Source organism: Sceloporus undulatus, chromosome 3, assembly GCF_019175285.1.
Source record: "Sceloporus undulatus isolate JIND9_A2432 ecotype Alabama chromosome 3, SceUnd_v1.1, whole genome shotgun sequence".
In the NCBI taxonomy this organism is placed as follows: Eukaryota; Metazoa; Chordata; class Lepidosauria; order Squamata; family Phrynosomatidae; genus Sceloporus; species Sceloporus undulatus.
This window is the reverse complement of record NC_056524.1, coordinates 245528134-245543340: the sequence shown is the minus strand read 5'-3', so window position 1 is coordinate 245543340 and position 15207 is coordinate 245528134. Positions and strand designations below refer to the sequence as shown.

Genomic DNA, 15207 nt, shown 5'->3' with positions numbered 1-15207 from the left:
AACACTTCCACTTTTCTTTTGATTTCCACTTTCGTTTGATTTCCATTTTGACAAAACTTATAGATCTATGCTTTTTCAACATGCTAGCGTAGCTGGTGCAGTAGGTTAATGTGCTTTTTCCTTTTCCTTTTGTTTTGCTCTTCAGAATAGCCAGCTGTTTACTTTGCCTATTGTACATAAACACACACAGCAAGAATAAAATCACTGAGAAGAAAATCCCTTTCTTTCCCAGGTCAAACTTTATTGCATTGTTTTACTGCAGACACACTGTTGTAACAAGAGGGCTGATCTGGGCTCCCACAAAAAGACTTTGTAAAAAGGAGCTCCTTTGTCAGAGGCTTTATACAGCAAAATCTAAAACCCCCACAACAGTCATACCTTTATTAGGTTTGTCAGAGGCATTGTTGACTGAGGTATGCCCGTATTCTAGTGAGGCATTGGGACTAAGTGGTTGAACCTAAAGCTTAATGGAAAAGGTTGAGTCTGAGGATTGGTTTGAAGTAGGTAAGATGTGGCATCACAACAATATAATTATATATACAGTGGTCCCACCACATTTGCTGGGCTTAGGGATGAAGGACCCCCATGAATGTGGAAAAACCACAAATAAAATAACACTATTCTTTTTACCTAAGAGAACACTGCTGTAGGAGTCTCCAGGTCCTCCAGTGCACCTCTGTGGTCAGCATTTGCCAGAAGTTGATCATAGAATCATGTTGGAGGATCTACAATGCCTAGAAAAGTGTTTTCTCTAGGAATGTCTAGGTTCTCCAGCACAACCATATGGTTGACTTCTGGCAGAGTTGCACTGGAAGACTAGACGTCCAAAAAACGGCAGTCTGCTGGCACCTGTTTTTCCTCTGCAGGGAAGTCGCAGCCGCCAAACTATGTGGCTTCCCTGCGGGTTGTTCCCCCCACCCCGTGCCAGTTACGTGTGAGTGCGCCAATGGCACACTCCTGACCTAATTGGCGAAGCGCGATGTGTGGATGCTATGCATCCATTACATCATAATGGCAGCACCTATGTACACGGGCCGCCACCATTATTGCGCCGCCAGGATATGCTAGGGTTTATTTTATATAGTATATACAATATATTATTTGAAATTGGTTAGACTTGGGGCTGATTTCAAACGTTAGAATGGGAAGTACAGTAATATCCAAAATCCACAAAACAGCGATTTCTTTATTAGGCAAATCAAAATGTGCAAAATACATTCTGCAATCTTTTGAAGCTCCACTGGTTTCTTCATTAGGCAAAGGTGTTAAAATCATACAGGAGAAAGAAAATTGTGATGGTTATAAGCCTACATTTTGTCAAGATGTTGTTTTTGTTCTTAGTTAAGATGGTATAGAAGGATCTTTACGTAGGCAGGCCACTCCTCCTTCTGGCTATTTGGCTTCTGGGAGACAAATAATAATAAAATCCAGTAAATAAAATTATGGCTTGTTAGATTTCATGGTCACTCATAGTAGTCCCCTTGGCATATGAAAAGAGCTGGACACAATTGAAATGGAGCTCCTGCCATCCCACTGTTCCCCAGATGTCTGGGCTCTTGCTCTGTTACGATAACACTTCAAATGGAGAATGGTTCATGTATTGACAAGCAGAAAAGGATTCAATTTCAAAATGATAAGGGGATTCTCTCTCTTTCCCCCCTGATTATGTTTTGCAGTTCATAGAAGGAACCAGTACTTTTAACTTTAGAAAGGAGAATGCAACGAAAGTGGATCCATTAAGCTTCTGATTTTTTTTAAAAATGTAAATAAACTATCCTCTGCATGTGTGTGTTTTTGGTTTAAGTAATACTGTAATTGAAGTTGTCCATTCAAATCAAGAGTGGGATGGGGTTGGTGACTGAACAAACAGCGGTAATTCCTTGACCATTGTATTTTTGTGTGTGTGTGTGTGTGTGTAATTCAAATTCCTTTCAGCCGGTGTTGCCTTAAATAACTTGCTTCTGTTCCTTTTCATGGACTTACAAGCCACATAGCAGTTCTTCTATTATCTCCATGGCCTTGTCCCTGATACTTCCCTAATAATCACATCATGCCTTTACTTCTCCAACTCCACTAGGTCCCATTACCTGTTATTGAATCAGTTACATATTTACCATGTTTACCCCATAATTTTTCACTGTTCCTATTTCCTTTGCTTTTCCTTGGGCAAAATCTTTGATTGTGATCTTTTGGGGGCAGTGTAGATTAATGTCAAAATTGATAAAATGGATCCCTCTCGTATCCATTTGTATATGTAATTAAACTACATGTGGGAAATATTTGGTGAGATATATAGTAGAGAAAAACAACAACAACAACAAAATTATTCTACCCATAACTAAAACTGTAGTTAAGAAAATTGTAAATATATTGTTAAGTATTACTAGTGCTGTTGGATTCATTTTCTTTTCTTTTTTACATTTATAATATTTCACCACCAGGTGTTGCTCTGGATGTCTAAGATGAAGTTGCAGGAAATTGTTGCTTTTAGAATGATGCAGTAGACACCAGGTAGTTAGAAATGAATAGTGTCTGTGTGTGTGTGTGTGTATATATATATATATATATATATAGAGAGAGAGAGAGAGAGAGAGAGAAACATAGTTTTATGTGGGTTTTTCTGGCTATGTGGCCATGTACTAGAAGAGTTTATTCCTGACGTTTCACCAGCATCTGTGCATCTCTCTTTTCTCTGAAGATGCCAGCCACTCTTCTAGAATGTGGCCACATAGCCCCAAAACCCCACAAAAAACTATGGATGCCGGCCATTAAAGCCTTCGACTTCAGAATGAGGAGCATTCATAAAATTACATATATCTGAGCCCCTAAATGATCTAACATCTGCTGTCCTGGCAGTTGTGTGCATGCACATTTGAACTGGGATCAGAGAGTTCTGTGGCTTCTGCTACTCAGTTCAATAACAGTCCAATTAGGCTGGGATTTAAACTAGTGTTGGAGGAGCATTTTATAGGTTGGGTTTCAGAACCTTAGTAGGAGTATAATGTAATGCCTTTAGGATGGTGATGTATATGCTACTGATGCAGTAGTAATCAGAGGTGCTGCTTATACCCATGTTTCTCCCCACCTCATGCTATACTGAAATGCACAAGAGCACTAATACAACCTGATGCTAAAAGGAGGACTAAAAACTGTTGGAGGGATGGATGCTTATGACACTGAAAGGTGCCACACTTAGGCAGAAAAAATGAAAGGCTCAGATATAGGATGGGTGACACCTGGACTGACAATAGTACGTGAGGAAGAAATCTGGAAATCTTAGCAGACCACAAGATGAAGATGCGGCAATATGTGATACAGCAGATAAAAAAGTAAATATGATACTAAACTGCATCAATAGAAGTATAGTGTCTGGACAGAGGGAAGTAATAGTGCCATTCTACTCTGCTTTGGTGAGACCTCACCTGGAATACTTTGTCCAGTTCTAGGCACCACAATTCAAAAAAGATGTTTAGAAGTTGGAGCATGTCCAGAGGAGGGCAACCAAAATGATGAAAGGACTTGAAACCATGCCCTATGAGGGACAGCTTAGGGAGCTGAGTATGCTTAGTCTGGAGAATAGAAAGTGACACAATAGCCATGTTTAAATATTTGAAGGGATGCTATATTGAGGATGGAGCAAGCTGCTCCAGAGACTAGGACCTAGAGCAATGGATTCAAACTACTGGAGAAGAAATTCCACCTCAACATTAGAAAAAATCTCCTGTTTGCCAGTGGAATATGCTGTCTTGGAGTGTGTCCATCCAGTCTCCTTCTTTGGAGATCTTTAAGCGGAGACTGGATGGACATCTGTGATTCTTTACTTTAACTTACTTTTAACAAATAATGTAAGTTTGTTGGGGTTTACATGCTTCTAGTGCTGCACTGGTCCACATCTTACCAACTGATATGGCTGTGGGGATGGAAGAAGAAATGATGACAAGCATTTATCCTGGTGCTAGTATCCATCTCTGTATATTCATTGCAAGTAAGAATGGAACTGTCTGTGCAGCTTTATTTGTGGTTGTTAGATTCTCCATTGACTCCAGAAGAAGTGTTTTTACTTGTCCTACCTCTTTGGCTATTGTGATGTTTTGCCATCATTGTGAGCATGAGAAATCCTGATGTGTGCACCAAATGTAAACTTCAGCCTGCCCTTTTCCCACCTTACTATAGTTTTCCTCAAGTAGATAAAAACTTTTTTATTCCAGCAGGGCTTTGAGAATTGATTTTTGAGGCCAAGTAGTTCTTGTATAATGAGCTGGACCTTTATTTGTTACTGCTGCTTTAATTTGTTTTGACTGGTTTCAGATTTCATGATGATTTAATTGCTTTTTAATATTTTATGATGTTAATTTTTAACTGTGTTTGTTTTAACTGTTGTAAGGTACTTTGAATCCCAAACTGGGGAAAAAATATTTTAAAAATTGTAGTAATACTAACTACAACTACTACTATTACTCCTAACTGCCAGACGTGCCTTCTGCTAGTGTAAACATGAGTACAGATTTGAGCTATCTCATCCCGACAGGCATATGTAATGGATACAATCCATCTGTGATGTTTTTTATCTTAAAGTGACTAAAACATAGTAACTGTTACATATGCCTACGTTAAGAACTGTGTGTAACTCCAAATGTGTCCTGAAGTACTGTACCTGAAAGGAATCGTGGCATTTGCACTTGAGTATAGCACACTTAGGGAAGAGAAACAAGTGTATGTGAAATGTGTAGGCTCCACAAATAGATTCAGTCTATGCAAATGCTATTTGATTATTTACAAGATAGCTTGTTAGCTAAATGTGAAAGTATCACTTTCTCCTTAACACTGCAAGAGATTCCCCTGTCTTATGGCCCCCAGGCTTCTTGCAGCCCACAGACACCTCTTTTGTGGGCCCCAAAGCCCCAGTCATTCCCCAGTCCCTGAATCCTCCCAATTTTGCTGCAATATTTGGATGAGTTTCACCCCAAAATCATACCCACTCCCTCAAATGCACAAAACATGCAAAAAAAAAAAAAAAAAAACCCCCCCCCCCCCCCCCCCACCTCTCCCCCCGCCCCCCCCCCCCCCGGCTTATCCTGGCCTGATTTGTGACTGGCAGTTCATCATTTTGCCATGAATGTACCAAAGGCGTATACCCCTTGCTTTTCTGAAGGGACTTAGATGGACCATTAGAGGCTTCATAGTTGCCATTTTCAGTGTTTCCATAGAGTACCTTTTAGAAATATGGCTATAGTTTCAGGACACGACTCAGCTGCCATAGTCTGTTATATACAAGTCTTCCCCCTGAATAAGAAATCTCCTAGTGTAAGATTATTTTGTCCATAGAGAAGCACACAAATATTGTGTTTGAAAAAGAAGCACAAGAAGAAAGAGACATGCACTTGAAAAGTGAGCTTATTTTCAGAATTCAAACTTTTTGGGGGGAGGATAGTGAAAGTAAATCATCAGTCCGATAAAGGATTTTTATTTACAGTACAATTTTATAAAAAATAATTTCAATAATGTTAGTACATGATCAATTTACAATATAATACAGCTTTATCCATTTCATAAAAGAAAACTGTACTTATCTGAATGCTAGATGGACTTCCAGTATAAATAATATCTTGGGCAAGACTCTAGCTTCATTAAAGTGTACATATCAGTAAACAGGGAACAAAACCAGCAGATATTATGCCATGACACTTATATAGTTCATCTGCAAAATTCACATTAATGATATAAAATCTACAAACATGGAACCTGAAAAAGACAGCACAGTATTAGCTCTGTAAAGACCCTACCATTTGTTGGCATGCCTGGGATCCTCAAATGACCCCTATGTGTTTTGAATTCCATAATATTAAACCTGTGATGAGATCAGCCTCTGCATTAATAATTATTCCAATATAGTTTTTCAGTATGTCTTTTAAGCTACATTTGACTTTGTTTGCTAACACAATTTTGCATCTATACCTCAGTTCAGCGCTATATGTTTACAGTATTACCCTTTCATGAGATATATTTAAGAACAAGTTTTATATATTTGACACATGGAAACCAGCATTTTCTGTGTGTCTGTGAATGAGGATTCATGTGGTTGAAAATGCCTCCAACTCTGACTTAGAAGTTCTTTGTTCTAAAAGTGGCTATAGCTATTTGTGGAGAGCTATTCTTTTTTCCTAACCCTTTCTCAATGCTGTTCATTCATCTGTCCACCCTCTAGCAGCACCATTCTTCTTTATGGACTCAGAAGTCCATTGAATTAGGAGTGAGGTGGCCAAAGCTTCTGCAGTCACCCAGAGGCTTCCTGCCATGAGGTGCCTCATTCACAGATTCCTGGATGAACCAGGGCTAAATCACGCACCAAGAATGGGAAGGTTTGCTTCATACTACTGCTTTTCTATTGAGATTTCCATGTAGCAGCTATGCTGTGTGACTGCCCTTAGAATAATTCCTAGATTCTGTCTTTTTGGTGAGTTTATAAAGCACCAGAAGCATATTAATTCAGGGCCCAAAAACATATTGAACACCTCCATGAGGCAGAACCTCAGTAACCCCCCACCCAACTATGTTGCCACGGTTGTTACATGCCTCTTCTCTAGTTTGTCTTGTTATCTCTTTCTCATTGAGAACTTTGCTCCAAATATTAAAACCAGTTATTTTCCCAGAAAAAGCTAAAGATTCATTAAAACCACCTCCAACACAGCAGCCATTTTTTTCTTGGCCAATCTGCAAAAGCCCACCATCTGGAATGATGTAATCCTCAGCTATTTCTGCAGCAGTTGCCACATTCTTTCCATTTATCCACAATGATGTACTTCCATTAATTGTGTTCCAAGAGCCACAAAGGTGAGCCCACTGTTCAGAAGAGATGACATTTGGGGCAATTATCTTGTTGTGATCATTACTTACAGCAAGAACTACTGAACCATAGCTCAGATAGAGTTGGATTTCATAAGGATTTCTCTTTGTTCCATATGAGAATACAATAGTTTTGTCCAGCATTTCAGTTAATTTTATCCATGTACAGGCGGTAAAAGAATGGAGGATCAATGGGGTAGTTGGATGAACACTCACAAAGATCTTTTTGGAACGCATTGGGAATAAAAGAGCTGTTTCACAACCTTCAAAAACAATAGAAAAAGTTAAATTATATATTAAATTTATAAAAAGTAAAATTATATATAATGACCATGTAGAGAATTAATCAGAGCATAATATAATTTCTTTCAGTGGTTCCTGAGAATTGCCTTAGACTCTGTGCATTAGCCGAGAATTGTCTTACTTTAATGGACAGTGGGTTTCCAGGATATTTGCCAGAGAAAGATTTTATCTTTTACCTGCTATTTGGTGTAATAAACCAACAACCAATTAAGCCTGGAGATTTTAAGACCAGGAACTTTATGCATGCAAATTATGTGCTCTACTCCCCTGAGGAGTTCAGCAAAATTTCTGTGTTCAAAAGTGTTACGCTGGAGTTAAACAATGGATTTGGTCTGCAGAGGTTCATTGTTGAGTGGTGGTGAACATGCAATGGAGAGGCATCTGCATATCTTCTTAGGCTGAGATCTCAAAGAGCTGGTAATAAATTATTTTAGAACACTCAGATGATTCCTGTGGCTCTCCACCCCACTATTACCTTTCCTATAGTCTTCCCGAGAGGGAATGTGGTGCAGTGGTTTGAGTGTTGGACTAGGACTCTGGGAGACCAAGTTTGAATCCTCACATAGTCATGGAAACCCATTGACATGCCACACCATCTCTGCCTCAGAGAAAGGCAATGAGCCCATTGTCTCTCATTTTCCAATTGATGGTTCACAAAGAGCACTAGTGATAAGCATGTTGTATGGATTTGTGTGTATTATTCAGAAGCCATAGCTCACTCAGGGTGTACCCGCACTGCAGAAATAAAGCAGTTTGACACCACTTTAACTGCCATGACTCAATGCTATGAATTCTGGAATTTGTAGTTTTGTAAGTTATTCCATGTCAGAGCTCTGGTGCCCTGCCAAACTACAAATCCCAGAATTATATATCACTGAGCCATGGAAGTTAAAGTGGCATCAAACTGATTTATTTCTGCAGTATGGCAGCAGCCCCAGAGGAGTGGATGTGGACTAATGGAATACTTATTTCTGCATATTGGATCACAGTTATTATAGCGATTATAGAAGTTCAAACATAAAAATCTTGGGTCAACTTCCTGCCCACTTTTGAACACATACCATCAGAAAGGAACTCTCATCCACTGTTTTCCAGTTATTAAGATATCTTATGAAGTTACCCTCATGTGGTAAATCTGCATTTTCATGGTCTGAAAATTGTTTATTTTCAGTCTGGTGCAACTTATAATTTTATTCAAAAATGCCTTACCACAAAAAATAAAAAAAAATTCACCATGATATTATGGTACTGAAAAGAAGACTATAATTTGGTAGTGTACAGGACTAAAAATTCAGAGCAAAAAGAAATTTAAAAACATTATTGAATGGGGCAATGCTGTATCCAGTTATAACTGGGTTGGTAGTAGATAATCATCAAACTATATGGGGAAATGATCACAGGAATTTGGAATTTACTGTATTGTTGTTATACTATGTATAATAAATGAACACTGTTATTTCAGGTTCCTAGATGTAAAGAACATTAATGAATTTTGAAACTGCAAATGCAGTTTCTGCCATTAAAATACATTTTCTGTCTTCTTTTATTGGTCCAGTCATATTATATGAGTTCTGAATATGTTTTAAAATGTTATGACCACTGAGAAATAGGGCATTGGGTCATGATTATGCAGGAATATTTCTTCAAAGAGCAAAAAGCTCTGTGTAGAGACATGACTTTTTAATTAGCAGGATTTCTAACTTTATTATCAAGGGCTAAGTAAAATTAAAACCAGCTTCACAAAACACCAGCAACAGTGTGATGAGAAAAGCCCTTAAGAGTCAACCTGGCAAAAATCCAAGGTATGTGAGAAATCAAAACCAGTTGCTGAAAACTCTTTGGGAAAAGATTTCCAGGGGGATCTGAGGGGCATTTCAAAAATTTACTCTTCTTGTTCTTAATCAAATTATGACTTTCCTTCCCCCTATCAAAACATATGGTACTGAACTCTGGTCTTTCGTCAGTCTGTTGTCAATTAAGAACCAGTCCTGTGAATTCAGTGGAGTCATGCTGGATTTAACACTGACTTCACAGGTTGAGCAACAATGACGAGGCTGATCCAGGCTCAGTTAAGGATGTTAATATCCGATTAATTTCAGTGGATTTGATTTGAAGCCCAAACTGTATATTACATAGCTGATGTGTAGGTGCTGGAAGCAGCTATCCTGCATTGTCTTCTCTTCAATTTATAATAATGGGAAGCATGTGTGACCATTACATGGGGAGTTTTCTCACCTCTCAAGCAACAGCCAATGAAGTGAAGTGGGAGTTAGGAAATTTGCAGTGATGCAAGTTTCCCATCAGATGTTGTGAACTACAACATTTTATGAGGAAGGGAGGAAGAGGTGATGCAGGCTTGCTGCTTAATCTGCAGGCATGCATCAAGCTAAGCCATATATTTATCTGTTTGCATAACTCTTCCACTAAAATAAAGAATACAGTTGGCCCTCCACATTTGCGGCTTTGAGTTTTGCAGCTTTGATTATTTGCAGAATTGATCCACGTTTTCTCTAGAAGTCTCTAGGTTCCCCAGTGCAACTCAGCTGAAAGTTGACTATAGAGTTGCTCTGGAGGACCTAGAGACTGCTAGAGAAAACACTTGCCTTGCCATTTTTAGGTTCTCCAGTGTGATTCTATGGTCAGCTTCTTGCACATGTTGACCACAGAGTTGTGCTGGAGGACCTAGAGATTCCTAAAAAAGTGTTCTCTCAATTTAAAAAAATAGTGATTTTTATTTATGTTTTTTCCTCATTCACAGGGGTCCTGTGCCCCTAACCACAGCAAATGTGGAGGGCCTTCTGTACTTAAAAGTGCTTACTTTTGCCTGAATCATGTCTTTAGTGTTGCAGAATTAACTGTGGAATTTTGCACAGAGCTGTTAGTGCCAATTAGCTCTTTTGGAAGCAGGACAATTGGGGAATTGGGTGTCACTTCACTTGCCCACTCCGTGTGTGTGTGTGTGTGTGTGTGTGTGTGTGTGTGTGTGTGTGTGTAAGTAAAAGAGACATTGCAAGTTGCCTGTAGACTTATGGTGACCCCATGAATTTCATAGTGTTTTTTTTTTAATGCAGGGAGCACTCCAATCTGGTTTGTCAGAGTCCTCCTCTGAAATCTAGCTTACAGCACCTGGTGGTTCTTGGTCCAAACACACTGCAGAAATAACCCAGTTTGAGACTGCTTTAACTGCTATGGCTCAGTGCAGGGGAATTCTGGGAACTGTTGTTTTAGGGGACATTTCGGCTTCTCTGTCCGAGAGCTCTGGTGCCACAATAAACTATAGTTCCCAGGGCATGGAGCCAGGGCAGTTAAAGCAGTCTCAAACTGGATTATCTCTGAGGTATTTTGGACCCTTGTTCTCTGATCAGACAGGATCTGGTGCCTTCAGGGTATTTAGGCCCTATTATTCAGTTTGTTACATACTCTGTTGTTATTGTGCCATCAAGTAGTTTCAGGGTTATGGGAGGGTTGCCATTGCCTTCCTCTGAGATTGAGAGTGTGTGACTTGCCTAGAGTCACCCAGTGAGTTTCCAAGTGGGAATTCAAACCCTTGTCTCTCAAAGTTCTAGTACAACAGTCAAATAACCATACTATGCTCACCCACTTTTCTTGCTCAAGGTGATTTGCCCAAGGTTTTGTTTGTTCCAGTAGAAATCTTGCATAAATGGAGCACAACTTATTATTTGATTATTATGTTATAAATATGTTGTTGTTCCTTGTGTGCCTTCAAGTCATTTCTGACTTATGGTGACCCTAAGGCAAGCCTACCACAGGGTTTTCTTGCCAAGATTTGTTCAGAGGGGAATTGCCTTTGTCTTCCTCTGAGGCTGACAGTGTGACATACCCAAGAGCTCACAAGTAGATTTCCATGGTCAAGCAGGGAATTGAATCCTGGTTTCCAGGAGCATGTACTCAATTTATTACGAATTTTGTTTTTAAACTCGAAGCATGTATTCTTAGCAACATAAAATGCCCATTAAAGAGTGAGGTGTTGATAATCTTTTGTTATTAACCTAACTAGTTAAATAATTAAAGGACTATCAAGAATTTCTTACTGGTTTATAGGTGCTACTGTAGGGTTTTCCAGGGCAGAATGAGCTGTGCCTACAGAAATGGATTTCTATATTAATGTGGCTTCATATTTTGAGAACTAGAGTGTAGAGTGGCATCATCTGTATTTCAGGGTGATTCTCCCAAAACCCTGTTTACTCATCCAGTCATGGTATCTATAAAGTTCACTCCCTATACTAATAAAAATAACATTTGTCCTGAATTAACTTTATTTGAAAGACTGTGGAAAGATAAAATGTCAATTGTTTAATGAGAATGGGCATTTTTAAAAACTTTCCAAAGTCATCTTCATTGATTATCAATGTTGTCTCTAGTTCTCTTTCAGAAACTGTTCTCCCATTTCTGTTTTCCATCCACGTATACTAGAGAATATCTGAGGAGATTTTATCTGTATGGACTAATGAATGCATAATACATGGTGTTGGTTCTTCTACCACCTGTTACATCTCTGCACCACTGTATTCAAATAAAAAAGAGCATCTTTAAAGGTTTCAGTTTCACAGGCAGCTGTGCCTTTGGAAATAAGTTACTGGTAATGCCAAACAAAATCTCTATGCACATGCCCTGTTAATGCCACAGAATCTCAGGAACCCTTCATATGTGGCTACATAGTTCTGTGTGGTTAGTTCTTAAAAGTTTGGCCATTTTTAAAAAGTGTATCCCAACATTTCTGCTAATATCCTCTCTCTGCCTAACATGGAATAAATACTGATTTACTTTAGATAGATAAAGCTACCTTAAATTATGCTGGTTGGGTTATAAATTAAACAGAGGAAATACAAGTTATCATTGTTTATTAATATTAATATGAATCATAAGGAACATATGGATGACTGCTAGTGGCTGGATACCAAAATACTTGAATGGGCTGTTGTTTCAAAGGGAAAGTGGGGTGGGAGAAATCTTTATGATGTATCACTGAGTCCTGTTACATGGGGTGAAAGCTGTTCCACCTCTCTGAGCCCCTATGGAGAATCTGTTTATGCCCTGAAGCAAGAGTCTTGATTAATAGCCTGTTGACATAATCAGTGAGCTCACAGGGTCAAGTTTTGTTCAGATGTAGCCTCTGAGGAATGCTATGAAAGAGGTAGCAGTTACCTACTGGGAGAAGAAACTATAGAAAGAGGTGAAAATATAATAGGGGAATCCATAAATTCTTGTTATCATTTTTACAACAAAACAATTAAGAGTGGAAGTCCATAGAGGTAAACTGGCAGTGAAGCAGACAACTAGGCTTTCCAAGAATGTGTTCACTGCATATGTATGCCAGCCTTTTTTTTTTTGGGGGGGGGGGTGTCTTTCTCTTGGTCAAACACAAGTACTGATAATTCCTTTGGCTAGGAATCTTATTGATTCCTATTTGCAACATCTCTGTTGAAGTTGTGGATATACTGTGTGTTCATGCCCTTTGCCTTCCTGCCTATACAAGGTTGGCATTTATTAAGGGTAATCTGCACTGCCACAACTGAAATTCTTCCATAGTTCACAGTAATGCCCTCCCTCCCATATAAACCAGGTATCAGCTGAGGTTATTAATAGAGTTATTTGACATCCTTTGTGAACAGATGTGAATTGCATTAGTATCACTGTCAACAGAATTTAACTTACCAACTGGTAATAAGTGCTGTGTGGTCCTTTTTTGGGATTCTTTCAGTTCAGCTTTTGTTTCCTGAAGTTCTTGCCACAGTGATTTCACAATGAAATCGTCCCCACTTGTGATGTAACTGACTCTGACTTTCTCTGACAAACCCCTCTGCTGAGCATCCACCTCCTCTCTCCTTTGCCAAGCATGTTCCAGGCGGCTGAGTCTGCTGGACACATTTTGGCTCAGCTGCAGAATTTCTTTGAGGATTTTTCCTTGCTTAGATTCAGGAAGCATCCCGAAAAAGTCTTCAGATTCTCCACTGTTCTTTACCAGCATCTGGTCCATTTGGCTCAAAAACTGAGAGGCAGCTTTTTCAATGTACGTGGTGCATGTGCCAGCAAAGTTTTCCAAAAATTGCAGCAGTTCCCCTCTCAATGTCTGCAGCTCCACTTTAAGGATTTCATCCAGGGACTGTAGCAGCATGTTTTCTTTCATCTGGGAGTTCTCAAGCATAATGAAGAGTTTGTCCCACTCTGTGTGTTCCCGCTGACAATCGCAGGAAATAGCTAGAGCAGAATACACAACAGCTGTTACAATACATTTCTGCGCTAAAGTTACTGTTTAAAGAAATGCATATTCCTGCATGCTCCAAAGCTACCACTGCTTCCCCCCAGAAGACAATGCAAAATGTAAATTTCTTGTAACAGTGATGGAGTTATGCTCACTCTTAGAAACAATCAAAAAAAGAGCTGAGAGATCTGCTTGCTCTTTTTACTTATGCTAAATGAATGTTTTGCAAATTTAGTACTAATTTTGTATCTGCTGACAAGAGTTTATACAATATCAACAGTATATGAATCCTGAATGGTCTTTCCTTTGGTGGTATAGAAGCAGCTAGCTTGTAGCTAATGAGTAGAAGAAATAGGCAAAAAATATTACTTACTTTCTTCCGTAGCAGGAATTACACTTTCTACTTCATTGTCAAAATTCAGGAAAAAGAGGTCATCATACTCATCCAGTTCCAGAGTAGATGCAGAAGACCAGAGAGCAAAAAGCAGGAACACAGAGGAATACATATTTTAAAAAACAAACAGAAAGCCCAGTATTCTCCAGCTGCTACTTTAAAAGTCTGTGTCTTCCTGAATGAAAGGTCTCTCCTGTTACTAGAGTCTAGTAAGACCCAAGCAGAGATGATTCTAAGAGGGGGAGTTGCTGGAAGCCCTTAAATAATACTGAGAGAGAGTGGCTGAATGTGAATGAATGAGTAATGCTGGTGCTGTAATGGGAGTGCTTCTGGTTATTATTAATGTTTTTGGATAGGAGTTCTAAGTAGGGGGAGACATGGAGGTTTCACAATCCTGAAACTTAAATGTTTGAAATATGTTTGGATTAGCAAGCCATGTAAGAGGAGAAATGATGGAAAAACTCTTCTTGCACATTGCAAAGTTCCTTGGAGACACTTTTTAAAAAAATGTTTTTAAAGAAAAGCAGGAGCAGTAAATGAATAGCAAATTTGTTGAATTAAAAAAGTTGGTGTTTCAACAACTGGTTTGGAATCATGTTACATTCTAGACTCAGGAGTTTTTGTATGAGTAAGCAGTTTTGCAAACTGAACATTCTTGGTTATTAAGAGGCAGGAACTTTTACAAATTCATATATTACTATCCCTTATTAGTAATTAACAGCAGAGGGATCCATATAGTGTTGCTGCATTTCTGGAACTCCTTCTTCAAACATTGAATGGTAGCTTTTTGCTTCTATGGCAAAATAAATATATAAATAACATGTTGGCACATTCTCCATCCCTATAACACTGATGTATATGTGGATGGAAACTAGGGAGGATTTTTGCTTACAGTGGTGGGTGTTAGATTCATTTCTGCACATGCAGCATTCCCACTCTTCCCCTGAATTCTGACCAAAAGCCAGTGCGGCATAGTGGTTTGAGCATTGCAATATCACCTTGGAGACCAGGATTTGAATTCTTTCTCAGCTATGGAAACTCACAGGGTGACTTTGGGCAAGTCACCCTCTCCCAGCCTCAGAGAACTGAAATGGCAAAACCCCTCTGAAGAAACATGCCAAAAAAAAACCTGTGATAAGGTAACTTTAGGATTGCCATAAGTCAGAAACAACTTGAAGGCACACAACAACAAGCTGAACTTATTTATCCAGGAGTTCTGGTCAAATATGCCTACTTCCACACAGTGGAGATTACCGCACCTGTAAATCCTGCCAGGATAGGCATGGGATTGAAAGGTCAAAACCAGGTGTTATCGCACACAGCCGAGGCCAGGCAAGTGCAACCTGTCTGCACCCTGGACCCCAGCCATACTTATCCAGGAGCTTTTCAAAATTGGCAAGATCCAGTTTTTTAAAAGCTCCTGGATAAGCATGGCTGGGGTCTG

At 39.2% G+C, this 15207-nt stretch overlaps 2 protein-coding genes across 4 annotated transcripts in view; one reads left to right on the top strand and one right to left on the bottom strand.

The window, feature by feature from the left end:
• Positions 1–15207, top strand: part of VEPH1 (ventricular zone expressed PH domain containing 1) — a 177363-nt gene that overhangs the window by 26492 nt on the left and 135664 nt on the right. The window contains exon 7 of one of the 3 annotated variants that reach the window (XM_042459677.1): positions 1677–1747. The exons of the other annotated variants lie outside the window; for them this stretch is intronic. Within the exon in view, the coding sequence (XP_042315611.1) occupies positions 1677–1702 (26 nt within the window). The 3' untranslated portion in view covers positions 1703–1747. Of the gene's footprint in view, positions 1–1676; positions 1748–15207 lie in introns of those variants that run through there. 3 annotated transcript variants of the gene reach the window in all.
• Positions 5449–14042, bottom strand: PTX3 (pentraxin 3). The gene is made up of 3 exons (XM_042459678.1): positions 13743–14042; positions 12823–13365; positions 5449–7106 (listed from the first exon to the last, which is right to left on the bottom strand). The coding sequence occupies exons 1-3, from the start codon at positions 13873–13875 to the stop codon at positions 6487–6489; spliced, it is 1296 nt and encodes a 431-aa protein (XP_042315612.1). The 5' UTR covers positions 13876–14042; the 3' UTR covers positions 5449–6486.